This window comes from Rhamphochromis sp. 'chilingali' (genome assembly GCF_963969265.1).
Source record: "Rhamphochromis sp. 'chilingali' genome assembly, chromosome: 12".
Taxonomy (NCBI): Eukaryota; Metazoa; Chordata; class Actinopteri; order Cichliformes; family Cichlidae; genus Rhamphochromis; species Rhamphochromis sp. 'chilingali'.
In genome coordinates, this window is record NC_137939.1 from 2664322 (window position 1) to 2691297 (window position 26976).

At 41.8% G+C, this 26976-nt stretch overlaps 2 protein-coding genes across 3 annotated transcripts in view; one reads left to right on the plus strand and one right to left on the minus strand.

Moving 5' to 3' along the window:
- The window catches only part of kmt2d (lysine (K)-specific methyltransferase 2D), a 30297-nt gene extending 23118 nt beyond the window's left edge, over window positions 1–7179 (plus strand). For both annotated transcript variants that reach the window (XM_080899228.1, XM_080899229.1), the window contains exons 45-55: window positions 59–231; window positions 461–585; window positions 676–811; window positions 1170–1291; window positions 1384–2764; window positions 2864–3000; window positions 3229–3359; window positions 3770–4055; window positions 4175–4248; window positions 4353–4461; window positions 4537–7179. In XM_080899228.1, the coding sequence (XP_080755354.1) occupies window positions 59–231; window positions 461–585; window positions 676–811; window positions 1170–1291; window positions 1384–2764; window positions 2864–3000; window positions 3229–3359; window positions 3770–4055; window positions 4175–4248; window positions 4353–4461; window positions 4537–4629 (2767 nt within the window). In that variant the 3' untranslated portion in view covers window positions 4630–7179. The remainder of the gene's footprint in view (window positions 1–58; window positions 232–460; window positions 586–675; window positions 812–1169; window positions 1292–1383; window positions 2765–2863; window positions 3001–3228; window positions 3360–3769; window positions 4056–4174; window positions 4249–4352; window positions 4462–4536) is intronic.
- A 2951-nt stretch (window positions 7180–10130) lies between these two features.
- Window positions 10131–25566, minus strand: acvr1ba (activin A receptor type 1Ba). Its single transcript, XM_080898112.1, has 9 exons — window positions 25371–25566; window positions 15757–15993; window positions 15400–15660; window positions 15028–15258; window positions 14694–14861; window positions 14441–14597; window positions 13593–13717; window positions 13367–13497; window positions 10131–12784 (listed from the first exon to the last, which is right to left on the minus strand). Exons 1-9 carry the CDS (start codon window positions 25432–25434, stop codon window positions 12659–12661), a joined length of 1500 nt encoding a protein of 499 aa, XP_080754238.1. The 5' UTR covers window positions 25435–25566; the 3' UTR covers window positions 10131–12658.
- Window positions 25567–26976: the final 1410 nt, after the last annotated feature.

Genomic DNA, 26976 nt, shown 5'->3' on the forward strand with positions numbered 1-26976 from the left:
TCCATAGCATAGATATTTTCATAAAGAGGCTATAAATGTGTGAAATATCTTTTAACAGGATGGAAAGTGACGATGAGGATGCTCCAGAAAGCATAATTCCAGCATCATCCCCTGAGAGTAATGTAGGAGATGAAACTCCACGTTTTCCTCACCTGCGGGAGCCTAAAGAGGAGGAGACGGACAGGGCAATATCACCTATCATACCCCTCATACCTCGCACTGCCATCCCAGGTATTCTACTCAGCATGTCACATCCTACGGTCTGCTGAGGTAGCAATGTGCTGCTCTGTATGGGGGATTAAATTCTAAGTTAGTTTGTTTTATATGGTTGCATGGATACATAGGTCATGGGGAAACCTGCTTGGAATTTATACGATTGTCAAATTTTTTTATTTTAAATATTAAATCTGTTTGCGTCTTGAAATGCAGACAAATGTTGAATTTACACATTTGCTTACAGCATTCACAGAAAATAAACAATTCGAAGCTCCTGACGGCAAGGTAGATTCAACATCCAACCACTGGGATAAGAGCAAAAGCAACGAGGTGTCTGTAATGTTCACGTTGTCATCTGCTGCAGCCAAGGTACTAAGCCATCATAATCTTATATCGTCTTTAAAAGCTTTTATGTCTGAATCTATTGAGGCAATCTAAACTTCTACTAATATTTTCCAGAAACTAAATCACGTGATGATGGCCATGGCCCAGCTTCTCAACATTAGAATGCCAGGTACTTATGAGGTCACTATCCCTCCCCAAAACCCTGAAATGTCAGGAGGAGATGGGCCTGCGAAAGGACCTGGCCAATCAGGTACACACTAAAATAAATAAATTGACGGTTTAGCTTTTTTAGATTTCTGCTGATGTCTTTTTTTTTTATTATTTTCTTTCTCTTTTTCTTTTTTTTCTTTTTTTTTGTGGAGTGAGTTCCTATTTAGCTAAAAGCAAAAGGGTGCGAGTCTGTCAAGACATTCAAAATTCTGCCTCAAAGTGACCTGTCATATTATTTGCTAATGTAAATATTTCGTCTTTCATTAATCCCATCTCATGATTGTAGTTTAAGCACGTTAGTTGAGCAAATTTGGTGTTTAAATGTTTTTGGGGTTTTTTGTTTTTAAAACAAATTGTGGCAGAGTGACTATACCATCTATCCATGTTATGTTTTACAGGGGTTCTGTGTACAAAGGATGGTGCTTCACCTAGTCAGGATGAGTGGCTAAGGCAATTTGATGTGTCTCTACCTGGCTGTACACTGAAGAAACAAGTTGACATTCTGGCACTTATTAAACAGGTTGGTCCCTAAAGGTCTCCTATTGCCTCATTTAATCTTTTTTATTACATGTGTTGAAAGCGTTACATCTCCTGCGTGCATTTTGCTCTCAGGAATTTGCAGAGACTGAAGAAAAACCGGTTCAGCACTGCTATACAACCAATGTAAATGATTTGGATGTGCGCCACCTTCCTATTATACCAGTGGAGGAGTCTCCACCCCCATCACCGTCTCCTCCTCATCCTCCTCCATCTCTGCCAGTTACAACTAGTGAAGCTGAACCTTCCAAAAAATCAACTTCCTCATCACTGTCTCCCTCCAGTCCGGCCAATGTCCAAACAACAGCTGAGCCTGAACAGCATGTTAATCCTCCTCTTGATGCTGCTCAATCAACTGAAGTCACAGAGCCTGAAGTTGCTGCTCCAGAGTCTTGCGCAGACGCAGCAGCTACCTCGGCAGTTTCTGATCCTGCTGCTGCTCCTGAAGATCATCTGAGTGCTGTTGTCAAGGAGGAGGAGGTAGAGGATTTGGTCACTGATCCAGCTCAACCTCCTAAAGATTCTCCCACCCCCATGGAGTCTTCCCCTAAAGCTGTCAAGCAACGCAGGCCTCTCTCACCTGATGAGGAGGTGGTGCATCCAAAACTGAAGAAATGGAAGGGGATTCGCTGGAAGCGTCTTCAGATTGTTATCTCGATTCGGAAAGGTGGCTCTAAGAAAGAAAACAGCCGTGAGGTGTCTGAACTGATGGAACGGCTGCGCATTACTCTTCGACCAGAAAGGCTGCCTCGGGATAAACGCAAGTGCTGCTTCTGCCACGAGGAAGGCGATGGTGCCACAGATGGGCCCGCTCGTTTGCTTAATATTGATGTGGACCTATGGGTGCACTTAAATTGCGCTCTGTGGTCCACAGAGGTGTACGAGACACAGGGGGGTGCCCTAATCAACGTGGAGGTAGCCCTGCGTCGCGGATTGCGGACTCTTTGTGCGTACTGCCAGAAAACTGGTGCCACAAACAGCTGCAACAGACTGCGCTGCCCGAATGTCTACCACTTTGCCTGTGCCATCCGGGCACGCTGCATGTTCTTTAAGGATAAGACCATGTTGTGCACCCAGCATAAACTGAAGGGGCCCAGTGACGATGAACTCAGCACATTTGCGGTCCTACGCCGCGTCTACATCGAGCGTGACGAGGTGAAACAGATAGCCAGCATCTTGCAGCGCGGAGACCGTATCCACCTGTTCCGCGTCGGAAGTCTCATCTTTCACGCTATTGGCCAGTTGCTGCCCTCCCAGATGGCCAACTTCCACTCAGCTACTGCAATCTTCCCCGTTGGCTACGAGGCCACACGCATCTACTGGAGCACACGCGTACCCAACAAGCGATGCCGCTACCGCTGCCGCATCAGTGAAGATGATGGCCGCCCGCTGTTTGAAGTGCGTGTTCTGGAGCATGGGATGGAGGATTTACAGTACCGTGACCCTACTCCAGAAGGTAAAACAAAAGTGCTTTCTGATTTTTGTGCTCTATTCTCCCTTTGTTATGTTTCTTAACCTTAAAGAACAGAGTTGAATTTGCTGTTTTTGTCTTTAGGGATCTGGGACCGGGTTGTTCAGCAGGTGGCTAAACTTCGTGAGGAATCATCCATGTTGAAACTGTTCACTGAACACATCAAAGGGGAAGAGATGTATGGCCTTACAATTCACGCTGTCATGAGAATCACTGAGTCGGTAAGAATCCCGAGCACTTTCTGTCCCTTTTTTATTTTGTCTTTATCTCCCATGTTCACTGATCTGTGGTTGGATAACTGTTTCAGACTGTAATAAAACAGCATTACAGACTTCACAAAATATCTGCTCTATCTTGTATTAACTGAACTCAATGTGACCAGAAATGATAAGCTTTATAGCCATTATAAGTCCATTATGATGATCATTGACTGACTTGTTGTGTTTTAGTTGCCCGGAGTGGAGAACTGCCAGAATTACCAATTTAGATACGGCCGGCACCCTCTGATGGAGCTCCCACTCATGATTAATCCCACTGGCTGTGCTCGCTCAGAGCCCAAGGTCCCCACACACTGCAAGAGGTAAAGCATTATTTTTAGCGAGAAGCTGCACACTCAACACGTTCTGACATATCTGTTAATCTGTACAGCCATGTGAATCACGTCGAAGAGGCTTGTTGACTAAATGTTAACATTTTTGCGGAGTTAAATTCCAGACAGAATATGTTGACTGGTGAGGTAATATACATTAAAAAATGAAACTCTTTTAACATCTATGTAATGTGTAGCAAGTACATAAGCTAAAATAATTTATGTTGGTTATGAGTAGTTGGGCACGGACACGCTCCGGTTGGAATTTAAAATTCCGATTTAGTTATAGGTGCAGTTCTTTTTATTTTTATGTGGGTTACAAATGCAAGTAACTTGCTTCAAAACAACTTCAAACCTGTAAAATTCAAAACATTCAGACTTTCATTTTTCTTTCTTTTTAGGCCTCACACTCTTAACAGCACCAGTGTGTCCAAGGCCTACCAGAGTACCTTCACTGGAGAGCTCAACACACCGTACAGCAAGCAGTTTGTCCACTCCAAATCCTCCCAGTATCGGCGCTTGAAGACTGAGTGGAAGAACAACGTGTACTTGGCACGTTCCCGCATTCAGGGCCTGGGGCTGTACGCTGCGAAGGATTTGGAGAAGCATACGATGGTTATTGAGTACATTGGTACTGTCATACGCAACGAGGTGGCCAATCGCCGGGAGAAGATCTATGAAGCGCAGGTACTCAAACAGTTGATGGAGAATGGGTGGTGCAGAAACTTTGTTTGCTGTGCCGCTCAACTTTCTACAGCTGTAGGACACGTCTGACCTTTTTTCTTTTTCTCGCTCTTTTGCTGTAGAACCGAGGGATCTACATGTTCCGTATCAACAACGAGCAAGTGATCGATGCAACTTTAACAGGTGGCCCAGCCCGGTAAGTGTTTGTTTGTGCATGCCTGCCTTGTTTTAAACCCTTATTTTATGTTTATTTTCTTCCCCCAAATTGATTTGATTTTCCCCCATTTCCCTTCTCACCAGCTATGTCAACCATTCCTGTGCGCCCAACTGTGTTGCTGAGGTTGTAACGTTTGACAAAGAAGACAAGATTATCATCATCTCCAGCCGAAGGATTCCTAAAGGAGAGGAGGTGCAGTGTGATAAACAGCCTTCATTGTACTACTACTATATCTGCAGCCTTTAACTGTCTCTCTCTTAATTCCAGCTGACGTACGACTACCAGTTTGATTTTGAGGACGATCAGCACAAGATCCCTTGCCACTGCGGAGCCTGGAATTGCCGAAAATGGATGAACTAACCAGAAAGATGGAAAATTCCCTCTCGCTGGTACCAGAACACTCCTGCGCCAAAGCCTATGAAAATCCTACATCGCCAGTGCATAAGCTGTTCATAAAGATATGGAGGAAGGCTGGCCTCCGCTATTAAAAGACTAAAGTGTTACCTGTAGCCAAAGGTTTGAAGAGCATTAATCAATAAAAGCAGCCGACCACCATTCATCAGCAGAAGCTTGATGGTGGGACTAACTTTCGTGTTTGGAGTAGTTGAATCACCCTTTCCTCAGCCAAATCCCTCCTCTTCCCCATCCCCCACTTCAAACCCTCCCAACTATTCTGGTCTCAATAAGCTTACAGTGGCTGGAAAATGATCCTCACCATCTACCAAAACATTCTGACCCTCTGATATCACTGCTCGTAGTACAGAGCTCATCTGGAGCTTCGACAAAAAAAAAGCCATTAAAAATGTTGAGAATGAACTAAGGACACTTTTTAAAAAAATTTTTTTTTTTAATGTTTTAAGTCGGACCTATTTCCTGTCCCGTCTGACCACACCTCCCCCCCTTACCTCCCAGACAAGGCACTTTCCCATCAATGACTCATAACGACAACATGGATATTGGCTAGCTAGACAATCTTGATGTGGCTCTGTGTGAGAACTACATGTGATCGATGGAGAGAGGAAAAAGAAAAGAGGAGAAAAAAGTAAGTTAATATAAAAAATGTAAGATACTATTGATCTGTGGCTTCAGTCGCACCAGATGTTCTGACTGTGTGGAGTCCCATGGTGGGTTAGTTGGACCCAGTCTACCTCACTGATTTAGCGAGAAGTGACTGCTTTGTATAAAAACTGTTAACTGCTACTGTGGAAATACTCCGGGGGGTTGGGGAGGGGGCGCGATGGTGATTTTTGGGGGTGGGAGGGTTGTTTTTATGGGCTTAGCCTTCTCGGACAAGCAGGGAATCTTAAGCAGCAGGTTTGCTCTATCTACTCTATGCTGATGATGATTTACAATAATGAGCCAACATAATTATTATTCATGAATTATTTATACAGATGAACTATATGACAGTTTTGATAAGATATTGCATTAAAGTCACAATCAGAAGCTTAGTGGGTGTTCTGTATGCCACCAAATCATCCTGGATATTGATGTAGCTTTTTGCTTTTGTGTTCTTATTTATGCATCTAAAAACAAAATCCTGCTATTAGCTGTGTGAAAGCACAATAACATCCACATTTATTTTTTCTGAGTTGCTTAAGACAGTAAGAGTTTGAGTGAATGGCTCAAGGATCACGCAGGTCCAAAATTAACCAAGTACCCATTAGCTGGTTGTTTCACACCTGAAAGTTCCACTTGTTTGGGGGGGGAAAAAAGGAGCCAGCAGATGCATGACTACTGTCCCCATTCAGTGCTTTTTTTTTTTTTTTTTTTTTCTTCTTTTTTTGTTTGTTTTTTACTCCCCAACAAGTCAACCTTAAACTTTAATCATGCCTCTTCCTCTCTCTGTATTATTTAATGGACTGTTGTTAAACTTTTACTGTAGTAAGTCTTCCTCCGCCTGAGTACAGCCTGCAGTGTTTCTACTTCCCCTGTAGTGTGCTTTTTCTAGTGCTGGTACTGTCTCCTCGAGGCTGAACTGATGGCAGGGAAAGACTTATTGGAAAAAAGGGCATTTGTTTTCATTTCTGTATAAGAATAATGAGAAAAAAAAGTCTTTAAAGGGAGCTTTACTAAAACTCCACCTTCCCATACTACTTTGGTTCCTCCTTCCCTTAACCTAAGACCTCACATGATTTTAAAATGCAAAGTTGTAAAAACTGTAAATATACTATATGCATTGAGGGAGGGGGGGACAACAGCTCTTTATCCAGACCCTTTGTAATCAAAGTCAAAAGTGTAGAAAAATAAAATTGGAAAAAAAAATCAACCACTGGATATCATTTTAACAAAGATAAAGCTGTACATAAATATAAATATATGTAAAATGGCAAACTAATATCTTTATGTATATGAACCAGAGTGTTTTGCATTTACTTGTTTTTTCTATTAGTGTTTTTTGCTATAAGCTTTCAGGTGAGTTTGTTAAAAATAGATGTGAGGAAAATGTCCGGGGTTCTCGACGAGAAGCCGACGTGATAACGAGGCTGTTTGGATTCACGCAGAGAGTTGTTAATTAGACATGGAAAAATCACTTCTTGCATAAAGCAGTACAATGGTGCATAGCATTTGTATTTATGTAATATTGTTCATGTTTATTTTTTTCTTTTTATTTATGCTACTGCTTGTTGATTTACCAAAACCTCCCCCTTTAATCGGTCAAAATTGGATTCATATAGTCTTGAATGGACAAATCTTGAATTCCCTAGAATATTGTTAGTGTTTTGCTTTTTCTTTTTTTTCCCTTTAATATCTTCCCTATAGAAGTGAATGTGTTGGTTAACATTGTGAAATGGTTACTTGGCCTGATGTATGTTATGATGTAATAATCAAAGTTAATCCCATACTTAACCTGGTAATGAATTGCACTCTCGTAGTATAACAGAAACTTTCTCTGAAGTGGTAGATATTGATCAAGTATCCGAAGCAGTGATATATATATACATATATATCTATATTTTTTGGTATGTTTCTATTCCAAGGGAAGAACACGAGACATTATGCCGCTCACTGGATTTCCGCCTGAATAATTTTTAACTTCTCTGAAACTTAATTTAAGTTCTCTGCATATCTTATAATTTAATAAAGGTTGCTCATAATTTGATTTTTTTTCTTCTTTTTAACCTCACGTACTTTAAAATACAAAAAAAAAAGATGTTGCATCTGTACAGCAGAGATACTTTTAGGGAATATGAATAAATATAATGATCATTTTTATTGTATGTGGCATGTTTTATATGGATATTATTTTGAATTGTACATATTTTTTTCAGGACGCCAGAGGTTGCATCTCTTTATATACTGGTTTTCCACTTCCTTTCCCCTTCATCTTATTTCTTTGTCTTTTGTTTCTTGTAAAGGAAAAATAAAATGCATTTTAAATATGTGCTCATTTTCTATTGTCAGCACATGACCACGAAGCTTGATACTTGGGTCAACCGATGGTTATATGAACCGTTTTTACTCGTGGTGGTCCTACTGGTCAGTAAAGGGATGCTTTACTATTCTATACATGAACCAAGAAAATCCACTAAATTATTCTGGGAAAACAAAGCTTTCACATGGCACTTGTGCAAACCATAGGATGATGCCAAAAAGCAGAGTAAGAGCACTCCCATCATGGTTATAATTCTTAAATTGGTCATTTGTAGATTTTAGATTTGAAGTTCCAAACAAAAACCTCTAAAATAAACATGTTTTATTGCTTAAAAATCTCAATTATATTCGCATACAGGCCAACAGAAAGTAAACAAGTTGTGCCATTGTCCTTGTCAGCGGATAAGGTCTGTGAGCTGTGTGCTTTTAGCTGGTAGGATTGAAAGAGTGAATTAAATAACCGGGTTCCTGGAACCAGTATATGCAGAAGAGCATCTCTGAAAGCACAGCAGATGGGCTACAGCAGCAGCAGACCACACTGGTGTCGCTCCCGTCAGCTAAGGAAAGGAAACCGAAGCTAGAATCAGCAAAACTGGAAAATTATTGCCGAGTCTGATAAGCCATCATTTCAGCAACATTAGGGATTGAAGGGTCAGAATTTGGTAAAACACCTGCCATGTATGGATGTATGTCACAAAGTCTTAATGAACTAGCAAATGTAGTTTTTGGTAATGCTGTATGACTGAGGGCGTAGTGGTATTAAATTATATTTACATGCACATACTTAACAGCTAGGTACACTACAATAAAGGGGGTAGCAAGTCAAGTATAATTATTTCTTTGTAAAAACCTAAGAGTAAAAAATAAATAAATAATAGAAAATCCAACATGCACATCAACATAATGACTGAGATAAAAACACTGGGAGGGGCCAGCGGCACCCCTCAGCCTCCTGCTAGATAGATCTATGGTACCATTTAAAAAAAATAAATCCTACGTCGCATTGTTCACAAGTTATCACAGTCACAAGCTTTTCAAAAAAAGTTGACCTCTGACCCTTGATCTTGAGATCGAGGTCAATGAGATTTGAACTTGAACTGTTGAGATTTTTAATAGGTCCACCTGTGGTGTCAATTTCAAAATCGTAGGTGACTTCCTACTCAAGCTATCGCATTCACAAGATTTTCAGAGAACTTGACCTCTGACCTTGAGGTCAAAGTCACCGATGTTCAAACCAGATTTTCAGTAGAGAAACTGATGATACTGGCTGTATCCCAGCTCAGGGTCTGCAGCCTTAAAGTACGCATTTCAAGGCCGATTACGTCACAGCGGCGCGCCGAAGGCTGTCCCAATTCAAAGGCTGCTCGAAATGCGGCCCTGAAATGCGTCCTTCATTTCCCTGAATTTTAAGGATGTGGCAGTGTAGACTTCGTGGCCCAACATATCCCAGAATGCATAGCGCGGCGGTGCGTGTGGATAAATTTGCCGAAAAAAACAAAACAAAAAAAAAACGGCGGATGAGGGGCGGCCGAAGAGTAAACTTTAAGTACTGAATATTATGTCACTTATGTGCAAATGTTTAATAACGAAGAACATTAAACATTACTGTTGGCCACATGTCGGCAAAGTTATGTGACATTAGTGACGTTTGTACTAACTTGGTTTTAAAGCCTTTACTTTAAAATATACACCGATCAATAGCTGAGCTTAATCAGAGAATGATCAAAGCTCATGTAGAAACAAACAAATGAACAAAAGATTTTCTCCTTCATTTCTGTCAAACACAGCTGTATGACACGTTTCCAGCTGTTAGTATCATGGTTGCTAGGCAACCTGGGCAGCGCAACGGAGGCTAGACCGTCCCATTTCACAAGCCTCGCACTTCCGGCCTTAGCGGTCTTTGAGTACGCGGCCCTTGAGGATCGTTGAGGCTGCGTACTTTAAGGCTGCAGACCCTGAATTGGGATACAGCCATAGACGTGAAACTGCTATGTCGCTTCGTTCTGGAGTTTTAGCTTTCACGGGTGTCCACGTCACCTGCCCGTCTGGCAGGGTGACGACAATCAGCTTTTTATGGCTGTGGGGGGAAAATGCAAGTCACTCCATAATATGCCCCCCAACAATATAACAAATTTATAATGTAAGATGGGCAAATATTGCTTTTCTGTAAAACTACCAGGTAATTAAAATACTACTTACAATTATTTACTCCATGCAGTACTTATTACTTAAGCACTACTTAAATGTACTTCCACTGTAATTGTTTCCTATAAGAACCTGAGATGTTACCAGTCATTGTAGTGCACCTAAGTATTTGTATGTAAATATAGTTATATTGTAATTTATAATCCCCCATCAGTGTATTTTGTCTTTAGTCACAAGCCATAATTTAAAATATTATCTTCTTTATGAAGAAAAAAAACAAAAAAAAAACAAAAACAAGAGAAAACCAAACATCTGAAATGAGCACTGGCCAGAGTCACGGATAAGAAAAAGAGGATTTTATTGTATATCATCTATGTACACCTTTGAACTAATTCTGAAAAGATCTGCACAATATTATTTTTTATTACCTATGAACAGGATGTCTGATGGTCATATACCCATGGCAACAAACCAAACATGGACAGGAGTGTTTTGACAATTTTGGTTCAACTGACAGCAGTCGCCCACTTCCCCTCCCTTCTTTTATTCACTTCCCTCTGCCCGCTGAACTTCTACCCATGTTAACAGTAGCAGCAACATTTCTGGGGTACACAACCAACAACACAAACAGAAAACAAAAACAACAAAAACAAAATAAAAAACAACAACAAAAAGCACACAGGAAATGGTGGGGGAAAAAAAACAAACAAAAACAAAACAAAAAACATCATCTCTTAAGTTTATCTACCTCAATGCAGAGGACCCAGTGTTTGAGACAGCATGCAAAAAATGGATACCAACATGACACATGGATTCTGGATCAAGTGATGGCGTAACTAACGTTAACTAATCGCCCTTGTGGACATAACAGTGCAGAGCCCGATGGTGACAAATGTCAGTGTAATACTTTCATAGTCTCGTCTGGAGACGGACTCAAAGTCAGATGTAGAATGAAAACATGCAGTTTCTCTTTACAGCATGTCAGTCTTTGACAGTAAAACTCCCAACTACATTTTACATCTAACCACATGTTCCCTGTGCACGAACTGTCAGCAATCGTCTGGATTTCTGAATAAACAGCCAGTGGCAGTATCAGAATAGTAAGGTTTACAAGAAGCTGCTAAGTATTCCAGTGTCATTGAGAAAGATGTCACCCCAGAAGACGTATGTAGAAACAGATCTGCATTACTCAGCTCTTGAAAGAACTCAACAAGCACCTGCAATAGTTGTGTTTATATAGATTTTAAAAATTAAATTAAATTAAAAAAAGGAAGTTGCAGCAAAATGGCCTGGGATCAGTAGTACCACCAAATTACCATGAGAGGAGCAAGTGAAATACAAATTCCAGCAGATATCGCAATCCTTTCCTCGGACAGTCAGAAACCATAGACGGATCAAACAGATGCGTGAAAGTACCATCAGATTAAAATCACTGATCAATGTCACACTGGAGCTTGTGGCATAGAAGGAAAAAAATAAAACAAAATGCATGTTGTATATACAAATCATATGTACCCATCATCAGTAGTGTCTAATGTTAAAGCCAGAAGAAAAAACACCCATCATGATCTTTTACACAAAAAATATATATATTTTAAAAAGAAAAGATTGTTTTCATTGCCTTTTCATACGCCTCTTATTTGGCCCGTGTGTACTACGTCTTCACCTGTCACCGCCAGAGGGTTATGGCTGCATTCATTTTTCAAACAGCATCTTTACTTTAAAAAAAAGAAAAGAAAAGAAAAAGAAGAAATTAAATTTAAAAAATAAATGAATGCAATAACCCACGACTCTGAAGACTTTGACTGAACTACGACATTTAATTTTGTGGTTTGTCACATCTCATCTCACAGTGTTCATCATTATGTAGTAAAAACTATGAACAAATAAATAAAACCATCCCAAGAAGAAAAAAAAATTAGAATAAATTCAACATTATCCCTGCCACATTTCAAACTAAACGCCAGGACTGGACCGCATCTGCTATGTGACACCTGCCCGGTCTCACATGTGATGAGGAAGCTACAGTTGAGTGCAACTAATTTGTGTTTGAAGATTCAAGTGAGGGAATAAAATGAGGGGGGGAAAAAAAAGCACAATCCAGCTGTTCATGCTTAATTACCACATGTCCAATAACTGATTTTCTCTAATGAACTACAGCCTACACCAGTAGACATTGTAGTGTCTTGGGAACATGCTAGTAGTCCAGACACCTTTTACTTACACACACACGCGCACACACACACACACACACACACACACACACACACACACACACACACACACACACGCACATATATAAAACAGTGCTTCAGCCTCTTTCCCCTCCTTACAGCGACAATATGATGTTGTATGGCCAACACAATGGAAAGTTATGTGTAATCGTTCCTAAACTTGAAGCCCACGACATGCCCGACTCTTCTGGACGACTTTAGTCCATGTTGGACAATTTCAGAGAGGTTAAAAGGAAAAACAAGAAAACAGATGATCAAAAACAGAAGATTCTTTTCACTGTACAAGAGTTCTACTTCCTGCCATGGGAGATGAAAAAAGAAAGGTTGAGTGTGATGATATTAACAGTGGTAGTGCTGTAGTGTTGTGGCCCATGGAGAAGGGAGTCAGAGGGAAGGAGGAAGAGACGTGAGGAGCTAAAGGGAGGCAGGGGAAGGGAGAGAAAAGTCAGGAGGAGGAGGAGAAGGGTTGATTCTCAGTAGTTTTGGCTAAAAAGGTGAGGTAGGCCTTGTCACAACTTGGAGTGTGGCTTTAAAACTGGCAGGGTTTTCATTTGCAGTCTGTCTTTAGTGTTTCTTTCCTATGGGAGTGTTGTCTGGTTGTGCGTCTCCAGAGTGTCTTTCTGCCGCCTGTACGCTCACATCTTCACATCCTCCTCCACGCTGAGCTGAGACAAAGTCTTCTTGATGCGCAGAGCTGTCAGTCTGGCTGCTCCGTTGGCATACCAGCACTCCCTCATGATCTTCCCCATCACGCGCAGTGACTGCGCAGCAAGAGGACAAAAGTGTTACAACATGACTTATAGCCACAGACATTTGAATGAGTCGCGATCTGTGCTTTTCAAACCAGCCTCTGTGTGTGAGAAAAATGTCAGAGTTTAAGGTAAGACAGACCTGTGCACCTACATCAGGGACATTAAATGTTGATTACTGCGTCTTGCACTAAGGCAATAACAGACTGTTGGACTGGCTCATTTATTTTGTATATTGAGGGCACCACTGCTAAGAATAGTACACTTTATGTAAAAAGCTGTTTTTCTGTTTTGTTTTTTAAGTGAAATTAAATCCAGAAATGAACTGATTTATCCAAGTTTTACTTTATTTGCTGGTAGCCAGCTCAGGGACATCATGAACCCCAAATTTTAACAATGGACGACTGAGTAGATAAAACTATTTTAATCCTCCCCCACAACACTGACTCAGAAGTTGGCAGTCTACCTTCATACTTGTAGACCAGAACATCTTGTACTGCCAAACTAATACAGCCCAACTGGTTCCATATACTGCCATTGGACATATTTTTAGAAACCACTAGTGCAGCTGTTCATATACATGGTGTGAAATACCTCATAGCTCTGCCACCAATTGGGCACATTGGGCCTCAGTTTCTGGTCACACACCACCTTCCTCATCTCTTCTATGGACGGGTCAGAGGGCACAAGGTCATAGTAGGGTAGCTGGTACTCCTCATGGATACCTGTAGTACATGACAGAGAAGCATTTTCAGTCTCAGATTTCATGTTTCTGTTTATTTGACCAACTGTATCATATTTATTTATATTGTGCTCTTACCTCCTGTGTTGCAGCGACGCGCAATCTCCCAATACACCAGGCCCAGTGCGTAAATGTCAGCACACTTGAAGGAGTCAAAGTGTTTCATGTTTATGGATTCGTCCAGGACTTCTGGAGCCATATACCTGAGGGTGGACACACACAGCATGAACAACAACTTTAGCACCACTAATAGAAACTGAAGTAAGATAACAGCCTCCCAACAAGTCTCAAACTTTCATTCCTTGTAATGCCCACTAGGGGGCGATACCTGTGGCTGCAAAAAAGATTTCTGGTCCTCAGAATATGAGAAAAAACAGCCCTCACGCTTCACCCCAGTAAACACTTTCTTGATCACCGTCTGCCCTCGGTGACTCGTTTCTGGTCATGTTGAATTTTTGCATTATGCCAAGTTGTTGGCCAATGAGCATGCAGTTTCACAGTCAGCTCTCCTCCTCCTCAATAATTGAGCATGCAGTTTAAGATCACCAAGACAGCCATTGAGAAAAATCACATCTTAAGGCTTTAAAACAGGATTTGACAAACCACTGTGTGGTCATTGTAGCTACTGCCATCTTTTACACTCTACATCACAGTACATCTATCTCACTCAAAGTTCTACCAAGGTCTCCCATTTCTGTGGTGCAGAGAATAACAGGGTATTACATCCAAGAGTGACTAGAATTATGAAAAAGTCAGAAAACTAAAATCCAGCTTTTCAAAGTTTTCACTTTCTGATATTCAAAGTATTAGAAGAAAAAAAAAAGAAAGAAAGTTGTCAGATGTATTCTTTAAGGCCTCAGGGAAGACCTGTAAAATCCCCTGTGCGCTTTATCTACTTGAGTGCTGATAAGTATGGAAACATTTACCTCTTAGTGCCCACGCGCTGATTCGGTGCAATATCGATCGTGTCTGTGATAGACTCATGGCGGACAGCCAGACCTAGGTCAGCTATAGCACATGTGCCGTTCTTCTTAACCAGAATATTTTTGGACTTGAGGTCACGGTGAGCAATGCCAGGTTTACCTGCACGAGAACCAACACAACAGCATTACACTTGCATCAAGAACATGCTCGCCCTTTACATATAACATATCCACTCTGCAGACATGAAAGTCCCACCCTGAGTGCCTAGGATCTCCATGTGTAGGTGTGCCAAGCCGCTGGCAGCTGATAGCGCCAATTTGATCATCCCCTCAATGGTGACAGAGTAGCGATTCAGGTAGTCAAAAAGTGAGCCATGCTCATGATAGTCTGACACCAGCCAGAGTTGAGTCCAAGTGCCGTTGTCTGAAAGGGAACAAATGAATAACGTCGATCAAATAATCTACTCTACTTAAACAGCAGTGAGCTTGTAAAACATTTTATTTTGAAAAGGCCTAAACTTTTACTGTTGAGGGTTGTTTAAAGCAGCCTTCTTGTATTGTATCTTCATATAGCCAACAGTTTTCCTCACCTTTGTTGTCTGCTGCAATAAATCCTAGGATATTTTCATGCCGTAACATGATTGTCTGGTAGATTTCAGCCTCTCTGAACCAGGAGCGCTCCTCTCTGGATGAGAAGATTTTCACTGCTACGTCGCCTCCCCTCCACTTCCCGCGCCACACCTCCCCAAAGCGACCTTTTCCTATTATTTCCTGCAGCACAATAGTCCTGGCCACAGTCCGCTGCACAAACAGGGGCAAACCTGCAGAGGGGGCAACAGACAGGCAACAAATCAACAAGAGTTCCCTGATAAGTATCCTCACACCGTTATGGTGAATGTTACTCATTTGGGCATACTGATATATCTAAGGATGTATGGAAGCTCCTGCTTTTGCATACTGACCAGAGCCTGATCCAGAGGTGGACATGTCATAGATTAGGTCCTGGAGCGTCTTGTCCTTGGCCAAGTATAGATGGTCACAGGAGGGATCTTCTACCTCCAGCCGTTGTCTGTGGCTGTAGGCCCTCTGGTGATACTGGAACAGGAACACCCCGACCATCAGCAACACACAGAGCAGGAACACGGGCCCTGCAATCACTGCCACCAGCTCCACTGGCCCCCAGTTGCTCACTTGGGTTGACCATTCCCCCCCTTTGGTTGGGACTAAGACGACAAAACAAAACAAAAGAAATGGGTTAAAAAAAATAAAAAAATAAATAAACAGTCACAATTGCTCTAAAGTATTTAATGAGGTCTCACCTGGGACTTTCAGGTCAATACTGTTGCAGTAATCTACATAGCAGCAGTGAGTATTGAAGAAACCTTCAGCACTCAAACAGTAGAACGGTTGCCCAGGAGGGACCAGGCTGTCCTGGTTGATGCAGACACGTACGTGTTCCTCCTTCCCATTGACATAATAAGTTGAAGCCATGCAGGCACCGTCTGTCTCGCACTCATAGCCTGTCTTCTCACAGTTTGTGCAGTTGCAATGTAAAGCTGAGAGAGTGAGAAAAAGAAAAGAAGTTTATCACCACGAGGTTACAGAGTCCTCTAGTTCACTTCTTCATTGTGCCCAGCAGGGGGCAAGCATACACCACTGTTTCAATACAAAATGTAATGAGGGTCCCTTTAAATTGTGGGCATATTATGATGTGCAGACACAGATCCTTAGTGTTCAGCAGAAGCAGCCAGACAGCCCTGAAATCAGATCCTTCACTGCAGATGAACCCAGACACGCAGGGTGGAGACAGTCCTGCCCGTCGGGACAGACAAAGTGAAACTCAACAAGGGGAGAGGGCTCCTGCCAAATCCCCAATGCAGCATTCTGCTCCATTCCTCTCCCGGCTTTTTCTCATCGACACCGAGAGCCGCCACTGTTTCAGCTAATGAGACCAGAGTGTTATTAAACACAGCACACTTCTGCGCAGGAACCTATTAAAAGGTGACACACTGGAACTCCTGCCGCTTTCACAATAAAACTATGGTGGTCCATATACGCGCAAACAAATGAGGTCAGTGCCTGCCACATCTAAAACAGAACCAGTACTGGTTGAGCAATCCAGAGAGCAAGAAACTGAAAACTGATTAGATTTGGAGTGAAATGTGATTTCGAGTCATACCACACATGCTTCTCATTTAGAGCAAGGCCAGCACATTGGGTTTCTTCTAAGGTTTACTCCTACCACAGCGCACAGCAGGGCATGGCATAGTTGGTTGTAGGAATGTGGAGCCGTTTTTATTTTTGGTTGTTCCTTTTACACAGGAAAACCCAAAATGAAAAACGTACTGTCAACACTACCGTGGGTGAGGCCAGACAAAGGCTGGACCACTTGAGACTAATCACTGTGGAATTAACAAAGACAAGACCACTATACCCTAAAACAACACAGGAGGAGACACAAAGAGAAGAGGAATTTCAATCCCTATTCTTCTTCAAAAAGAGGCTCAACATTGGTCGGACAGCTGACAATGCCTAGCCTAGAGGAAAGAAAGACGTTGAGAGTGGCAAAATTCCACTAATCCTCTGTGTCTTATACTAAAGGGCTTCTTTGACCAGATGAGCTCAGTGATCTTCTCTTTTTGAACCAACGAAGAGGTCGGCCAAAAGGTGTCAGCAGATTCCAGCAAATTAAGCAACTACCAGAGTAGTAATAAAAAATAATAAGTAATAAAAAAAAGAAAAAATTCAATGAGTGATATACTTATTGCAACATCTGCATGTAACATCCAAGTGGCCTAAACCACAAACCGTGGTGTCATAGCAGTGGTTTCCCCTGAACTCTTGAAGGTTTATTTCTGCGTGGGAGCATTTTTTGCATGTAGCGTGTACGCTGATGTGTCTATGCTTGTTCACCGAGTAGTAACTGGAAATGTGGAACACTTGAAGCAGAGTTTCAGTAATATTTCACATCTGGTTAGTGTGTGTGTGTGTGTGTGTGTGTGTGTGTGTGTGTCTCTTGTTCTTGAGGAGGTGAGTGGGAAAGTGACAGGAACTCAATGCTGAGTGTGTCCAAATTTCACTCAAGTTCGCATGCAGATGGAATTTCCTGCAGATTACACAGAGGTAAAGCAGGCTGGGCCTGATAAAAAGAGAAAAACAAGCCCTGTGCCACATCAGGCTAGTGCGTGGCAAATAGTTTAACAAAATAAAACCGATGACAGGAGTCATGGCTGTAGGTTTAAATGCAGGATGACACATTACTTCCATCAACATTCAGACAACCTGAAACACCTCTTTCCACCAGGACCATCTCTCCTTCACGTCTGCCGTTTATGGCTTTTCAGTAAAGCATATCAAATTTTTACCAAGTGAATCCAGACAAGAGCCATTTTCATCAATACGTTCTCAAAAGCAAGAGCAGCATTTAAAAGGAAATACACACGCAGCACATTTTAAGACAAAGCGCCTCCTCACCACACTTAGGATTGTAAACCGAATCGCCTCACAAAACTCAAATTGAAGGCTATAAAAGTTTTTTTCATGACAAACATATTGCACCAATACACGATAATGAGCTAACAGGAGTGATCTGACAAGAACACGGTGATCTGAAATGAAAAGGCACATTCATCACTGGAGAGTCTGTGTGTGGTAAGACAGATGGCACACAGACACAGACAGAAGCTCAGGAAGGAAACCAAACATGGCTGAAAACACACACATTTGCTTCTCAACTCTACCATGGATGGTTTGCGGCCTACCAAGAGTTTGGTTTGTGGGAAGTCCTCCCTTTCATTTAGGGCTACCTCATGACTATACCATGTGTAGCCCGCTTCCACGCTGAGAAGCAAAAACATTATGTGTGTTCAGCACAGCAAAAACATGAGAGGATATTTATTATTAACTTGATGGTGATTGATTCACAAGTTTAGATAAAATGATCTGATGTTTCATTACTGACTAATGCTTTTATCTAAATGAAAACATCCTGTAAGTTGAACGCCCTGTGACTACAATGTATAACATTTATGCAATCAGCAAACAGGCTTAGGCGATATAAAAATCTGTCCACCAGCCGTAAACGGTTCTACTGGTGACTGTGTAATATTTATCGATATGTGCATGATGAAAAAACACCCAAATAAAAGTCATGAGCAGAAAGCCCGAGATGAAGCAATTAGGCGGAGGACATTTCTCTCACATCCTGTTAATAATGAACAAGCTGCTGGGAAAAACACACGTCACTAAACCATACGGGCACACGTACAGTTATTGATTTAGTTTTCAAATATAATTTATACCAATTGGACAGCAAACATTAAAACACACTCAAATGTCACCTCTGCTTTCTGAAAAACTGAAAGAGGGACACGAATGTGCAAAATATGGGCCGACTCAACTCATTAGCACAAGCTTTGAAACCTGCTTTACAGGTTCTTTATCTGCCAAGTTAGATCCTCATGGAGGCAGACCACCAAAATAGAATAGTAAAAAATTGGCCTTCAAATTCACTCCAAAAGAACAAACTGCTCAAGAATTCAGCCAACGCTCACCCGCCAATATATTCATCTAACTGCTAAATCACAGCCCCAAACAAAACTTTGCAAAAGATGGCACGAGGTAGCGGTTAAAAAACAAAACAAAACAAACAACAACAACAACAACAACAACAACAACAACAACAACAACAACAACAACAACAACAAAAAACCATCCAAAAAACCGAGATGAACATCAGGCAATGTGGAGTTCTGCTACTTAACTAATTCAAACAAAAAACATTTATCCAAATGCTGTGTTGTTTACACAGCGCTCTGCATATCTCAATAGATTCAGAGCCAAAGTGTTACAAAGCCAGACTTGCAGGAATATTACCGAGCCTAAATACACTTGGATCTGAGGAAAAGGCCGTGTGTGTGAAGTTTGAGTGAACTCTGCTCTTGTATCCACATAATTGGTGGTCTTTACACTGGTCCTTTGTGTGGAGATTAAGGCGACATGAGGAGGGGATTGGACTGGCCCTACATGAACAAAGACTGAAGTGGGGGGTGTGCACTTTTGCGTGGGGGGATGGGTGGCATACAGGGGACAGCAGAGTGGGGTTACCAGTAACAACCCCGATGTTTGGGGGAGCTGCTCTGGGCCAGACAGGATGGGGGTTGGTCCCCATTTGGGAAGGACAATACAGAGGGGGAGGCGGCAAACAGGGCCCCCCAGCTGCGATTGAGGTCTGCCCAAGTGACCAGCTGCGACTGTCATTAAAACCCAGTCTAGACTTTAACTTATGGGAGGGAGCAGAAAAGGGAACACATGACAAAAACAGGGAGAGCAGAGCCTAAACGCAATCCCTTTGAGCCGTTAGCACGGAGTTCCAATCATTCCGTTCGTGTTGAGACAGGAAATGGAGAACACAGTCAGGAAAACATTATTAAAACTTTGTTGCCATAAACAGCGTTGCCTTAATTTGGCGGTCCTATGAACCTAACGAAATAAAACACAGAACAGCCCCATTCCACAGAACTTTACCCATAAACCACGATGACAGCGTTCAGCAGATGCATGCGCCGTTCAGACCGACTTGGTGGAAACAACGCTCTCAAAACACGACTGAAGTTCTGTGTACGATAACATAAAGAAAATACTGTAAATGTGCTTGGCGCAGGGCGGCAGGTTACACAAACACTGTGGGTTTCTGGGGGCTCAGACAATCAGCACGTGTGCGTGCATGGGGAGGGGAGAACCATTACCAAAATGCACTGGCTGAAATTAGATCCATACAGATACCAGACTGAGAGCTGATCAAGACAAGCAGACGCCACCAGACAGTGTGAGTGCAACACACATACACAGGCTAACATACACATGCACACACCACAACTGTGTCCTAATCAATGCTAGGGGAAGGAGGAAAGTCATTACCTTTGTCTGCATCTCAGGGTCAGATTACTGATCTGATTCTAAAGTGAAGTCTCTGGGGCCGAGGCTGCTTCTACCATGTCTACCAACCACCAGCCTGAGGCTACATCCCTTCCTGTCTTGTCTGTTGTTCTGCTTGGGTTCAAAAGCACACGAGTGTGAGCACAGGTTCACTTTGGATTTGTTGCAGACACTTGTGCTCAGATTCTCAAACTGATTTCTAAAATGGTGGTAATATGAGTCAATGACATTTGAAGCTGCTTGAAACCCATCCTGGATGTTTGCAGAAGTGTCGTTTTTTTCCCCTCTTCGGTTACAATTATTTGTTAAACACAAACACTGTTTTCTTACAGACCAACAACTGGCGCCAAATACACTGCAGACACTTACACACTTATTTTTAGTTTGCTTGTGTTTAGCCTTGATGTCAAGTTCTTCCTGTTAAAAGGGGAGTTTTGTCCTGTCCCACCATTGCCACGTGTCTGATCATAAAGGGCAGTTTCATAGTCCAAACTTTTTTTTTTTTTTTCCCCCTTGGTGATTTTTGTAGGGTTTCACCTTAAAATATTAAGCACCTTGAGGTAAACTCTTGTTGTGATCTGGTGTTACATAAATAAAACTGAAGTGACGCACTGAAAACTAAAGCTAATTTCCAAAACTCCTTGATTCTGCTGTAATTTGTATTTTCATTGCATAAATAACTGAGAAGAATGATCAGAATGACAATATATACATAGCACAACATATATATAGAAATTTCACATATGGCAAAAATATAAATTTTAGTTATGTCACTCTTTTCATTGTGAAAAAAGACAGATTAAGTTATTTTGCAGATAATCCTTAAGCTAATAATATTGTGAAACCAAAATAAAAACAGCCCAGACAAAATGCAACGTTGATCCGAGAACACCACAAGGATTTGGCATAAATCCAGCAGTTACCTTTAAAGCTCAAAAAAAGCAACTACTTTGCATATTCACACACTTACTCATAACAAATTTTTGCTCTGTTTAAGCTACCAACACTATCTGAGCCCAGGAGAGAAAATAGGGTTAAATGGTATTTGAAGAGCTAGTTAGATAAGGCACTCTCACTGGATTCCAAAAAGCAAAAGTTTTACCCTGGATCACACTAATCAAAGTAAATCATTGTCACGGAAGTATTAGAGAAAACTTGACAAGTAGACTGCATACCTTCTAGCAGAAAATTACAAGGCAGTGTGGGTCTGATCTAAATTCCAACAGCAGTCAGAAAAAACAAAAAAGAAAAACAAATCAAAGAGACATGCAATGGAGGAAGCTGTCGAGTTTAGCTCTATAGACATAAATTAATGTAACTATCAAGTCTGTGGAAGCACGGTGAGAAATCACAGATCTTATGTCTGTGTATGCTTAAGATACGCCACAGAAACAAATGCAGGTTCATGAACAATATGCAAAAACTCTTTAAACAAAGACAAGTACTTTAGAGTAAATTGAAGAGAAGAGGACAGGCAAGAAGTTGGCTGGCTCTAAAGCGATAGTAATTTCTTGCGGTCTAGCATCAGTAATTGAGGAGCCGGGTCAGTCCGGGGCTATGCCGTCTGCTGTAGCAATTAGGGCTCTCTGCCTCCGGGCCAAAGGAGGTCATTAACAACACTGGTCATTATGGAAGGAAAACTAGACCACCCCGGACCTAACCTGACCCCGACTGGCTCAGTGCCACATTATGGAAATTGTTAGTAAACACAAATTGCAAAGGAGGTGGTGTCTGAGCCAGGAAGCAACCAGAAATTTTATACAGAGGATGTGATGCAACTTCATTTGATCACGACATAGCTGCAGGGATCTGGCAGACAATACAACTTATCTAGAACAGGTTTAAACAACTTCTACACACTGAGGGAGAAGGAACCCCCGCCCCTTTAAAACACGTTCTACTTTTCAAACTCAATCTTGCTTGAAATCCAAATGTCCATCTCCCCTCCCCTGTCCACACCGTCTTCTCTTTACGGGCTTACACCTTGGAACCTATAAAGTTTCAACCTCTCTGTACATTCTCCCTGCTCTGATCTAATGGGCAGGTATACGCATGTTCCAAACTGACTAGCTCACACAGCCACCACCTGAACTCTTTCACATCAAATTTGACATTACACAAGCACCTGCACCGTTTACCCCTGTAGAGTGAGTTCCCTGTTCAAACTGAAAGGAAGGCATGTTTTAGTTTCAAGCCACAACCACACGCCACAGACACGCAACATTATCCATTAATCTGAGTGCACCTGAACAGGTCTACCTTACATCTTAATGAGCACTACGGCCTTTTTCCATAAAAGCAGCAGACCGACAACACTCTACTATCTAATTCTGAAACCTATATACTTGCATAAATGTATAGGCATGCGTGCAATTACAATGTGTTGATGTAAGCCACTGTGAATCATGCCGTTGCCTGCTGTGCATCTCAGTTGCTCATAATGAGAAGGGGGGGAAAGAATCCTTCTGAATACACTCATGTTCGGTCACTATGTTGCAGTCAGAAAACTCTGATCTAATGCATTCTGTTATTCACACATAGGCCACTAATGTTCATTTATTTATTTAACACATTCAATGTGTTAAATAAATGATGGGAAGAACATTATACGCTCTATTTGCCTCCTATTGGATATCATACCTCACTAGATGCATGATATCCAAATCTCACATGTATGTGGTTCTATCCATCAACGTTGTATGTGTAAAATAAATGAAGAAACATTAATAAGCCATGTCTGAATGACAGAAGGCGGTCATTTTACCAGAAAGACAGCAGGGTTATGCATCCATGACTAAAGAGTGGAAAAGAGGCACATCAGGAAACGACAATAGTCTGGCAGGCCTGGTGATTGTATGTTGAAGAGCTTCCAAAGGTGAGTTCAAAGGTCAAGAGATAGCAGGAGCTCATCTATCCAATGGCCTTCCTCTAACCTAGAGATAAAAAATTTAAAAAAAAAAACCCAACCCAAACTAAAGCTTTCTTCACCACCCTGTTAGAAGTAAGTGAATGAAAGCAGAAACGGGACCACAGACAACAAAGTACAGATTAAATTCTGACAAAGCAGCAGGCTTTTATATAAGTGAGATGGAGAATGTAGAGAGAAGGGGAGGGACGCGCCCTACCTAGCGGCACTGTGGTTGACAGTGCCCATATCACATTGCTACTTTGTTCAATTCACCCAGTCTGACTGCGTCACGTAGACATGTAATGCCCATAACACTAGTGACTCCTAATCCTCGTGAAGTCAACAACACGTGACAGATTCAAACCTGTGAGTAAAGCATATTCTCACAAAAACATACTCGCGCAGGCCTGGAATCTGCTCCAGCGAAGCAGCTTTCAGGTTTGTCTGGTTTCAGCCTGTGCATGGTGTAATCCATTACATAGGGAGAAAGCAGCTCATGATAGACTCGTGGCCCCCCTTGCATGACAAACCCTGCCAGATGGACAGACCCATTATCACTGTGTGTGTCTGCACCGGTCACAGACCCACCCCCAACTCTCCCCCTTCACACATCTCTGTTAATGTTGGTGTAACCCAGGCAAACAAACTGGCCACTCAGGTGTGACAATTTTCCCAGCATGCCTTGAACTGATCAACCTTAGTGTACTGCGCCCTTATCTAAACTTGTGGGGGAGGAACAGTTTTTATGATTCTCGGAAGGATGACTCAATTGTTTAGCACAGTACACTTTAATGGATAACAAATGAAGCAAAGATCATTTTTTCCCCCTGGCACACGGATCATTTTAATAATAAGTGTATCCAGTGAGTGGCAAGTTGAAACAAAGGTGCAAAACTCAAAGGAAGAGAACAGAGTTTTTCATAAAACAAGACATGCTTGTGTCTAACCTACTGAAGCATAATGAAAGTGAAGGGACGTTTGGAGCAAACTTAAAGGTCAGTAGATGCGCTGAGGGGCCAAACGCTCTGTGCTTTGGCTGAATATTTGGTGATATACTGTGTGTGCTGTTACATATAGTGATATATTGTGATGTGGTGCTGTTGTGTGAAGCTGGGCATCAGCTGCTCCAGCAGATGGGGAGGAATCGGACTGAAGAAGGACCATAACTGGCGCCTCAAAAGACCCCACTTGCCACATTTCCATCACAATGAACCCAGACTTCAACTCTGACTTCTGTCTGGGATGGCTGAATGTACGGCTGCTGTCGCCCTATGCCAGCATTCACTTTCTGCTGTGCAGGAAGGAAAGGGGGGGTGGGGGTCCACTAAGCACCCTTTTCACTCTTTACAAATGGAAAGCGATGGCAGAGCTGCCAGTGTTTACCCTCAGAAAACACATTTCATGCACAAAGTAGGTTAGGCCTTCATTCAGAGGCTCCTTTCTGCTCCTTCCAGCGTGGAAACCAGTCCTCACAACATGTGACGAAACTGTAACTGACCACATTACGCAAATTCAACCAGCCAGCTATCATTATACGATGTCCCCAAGCAAAACAGCGATAAGCAGTCACAAGCCAAAAAGACACTATTTTGTAAATAAGTTAGCATAACAGCCACACAAGAGATTAACCTCAGCATCAACAGCACCATGTAGACTACTATTCCTTGCTTGGGGTGTTCGTACAGAATAATAAAATCATATTTATATCAGTTTTGTATCCATTTAATAACACAGATTTATCAACATTATTGAACTTTAGCTAGCAGACGTTAGCTGGCGCTTCGGAACAGACAGCCCCACCATGTTGTTGTTGTGGTGGTGGTTGTTGTTGGTTTCGCTACTCGTGTTCAACAACAGCTCAATTGAATTTGTCAGCGGATAAAAGCCAAAAATATCGATAAATCATCAAACACGGCACGGCAGCCGGTTCGACCAAACAGCAGCCGTGGTTTTGAGGTCGACGCTAGCAAGACACGGCTAGCCAAATCCGCGATAGAGAGCGCCATGACGATTAGCGACAACAGGCGATGCCCAGTCCAGGAAAACACATCGAGACAAAAGCCGGAGAGGTGCTCGGATGAAACTTACCATTACCGACGGCCACCAGCCCGAGCAGGGCCAGCAGCGTTGGGGCAATTTGTTTTAGAGCCATTTCTTCATAACTCCCATCTCTCCCGCGATGAAATGCGTCGTAAGTGTGTCGTTATCAACACGACCAGACCTGAAACACAACCACAGTCCAACCGCACACCACCACCGCCAGATACTAGCCAGCCTGCCAGCCAGCCGAGTGACGTGTTTAAAGGGGTGTGTACGTGCGAGTTTAAAGGGGAGGGCTGAGGGCTGCACGTCCCCTTCTGCCCCTGAGGTCAGGGCTGTGTGGTAAATAAAGCGGTGGGCGAATTGCCTTCTTCCAGTTTCACATCATCTAAAGAGCAGGAGTGATCACTGTGTGTGTTATTTATGATAAATTAAAAGTGCTTTTGGAAATTAGGTGCCTGGATAATATTCTAATGATTGATGTTAAAATGATCTGGGATATATTAAGTCAAATCTTCACTATCCAGTAATTGCAGTGTGTTTTTCATGATTATATATAATACCAAAAAGAGCCTTGTGAGCTCAGTTCATAGCTAACATTGTGCATTTGATGGTTTAGCTACTAAAAATGTATGACCACGCTCAGGTGCTGCTTTCACTGAAATCAATCTGTTTTCTTTCTGTGAATTTTTATGTCTCAGTTCACTTTTTCCAAATATATATTTTCAAGCAAGTTTCTTTTTTTATTGAGCTCTGTGTATTATGTAACATGAAAGAAAACAACAAGTGAACAAACTGAGTGTAACTGGCAATGTTTATCATTTCTGAAAATGAAAAATAATGTTGGTGTGTATGTCTGTGAAATGTGACTAAATGTGTTGCCACAACTGGCTTTAATGTGTGTAAACAAAGTGCATCTAGGGCTCTATAATTTATTTATTTATTTTTATGCATGTGTTTCAGCTGCAGGATGAATTAATCTTCAGCAAATATGCTGTGCAGATTGCGTTTATTACTCATAGCTGTACTTTTGGTGAACAAAAATCTATTTAAGGATCTAACTGGGTCAAACTGCTTTTCATTAGAATTATTGCTCAACACTTAAATTCATCAGGTAAAACAAACATGAAACAAAATAACACCTTTTTCATGTTGATTGCTTAAAAACACTTAAAATTTTGACATAAAGTCACAGCTGTTAACACAATGTTCTGTCAAAATTTCATGCTGTGAAGTCACCAAGCTTCTTCATAGGAACGGTGATCTAATGGAAACGGACCAGGAAACCAGTGTGAGTGACAAAACCTTTATCTTATCATGGATTGTGATTTGGATGCAGAACTTGAAATCGCAGGCCCCATGAGAGGAGATGATTCTAGGCCTCCCTGCATTTGACTGGAATTAGATTAGTAATACTCTGCTGCACTCAGATGTTTATCCACCCATATTCAGTGATTGATTCATTATCAGACAAATCCCCCACTGATATTACAGCCATGGGGAACAACATCTGACAAATGTATACTCGTTTGCTGTTCCCTGATCAAAGCGCATGAGGTAAATCTGGTTCAAATCTGCATAAGAGACCATTTTATTGCTTTATTTATATATATTTTTTACTTGATCTCAAATCACATCTAAGCCACTGTATCAG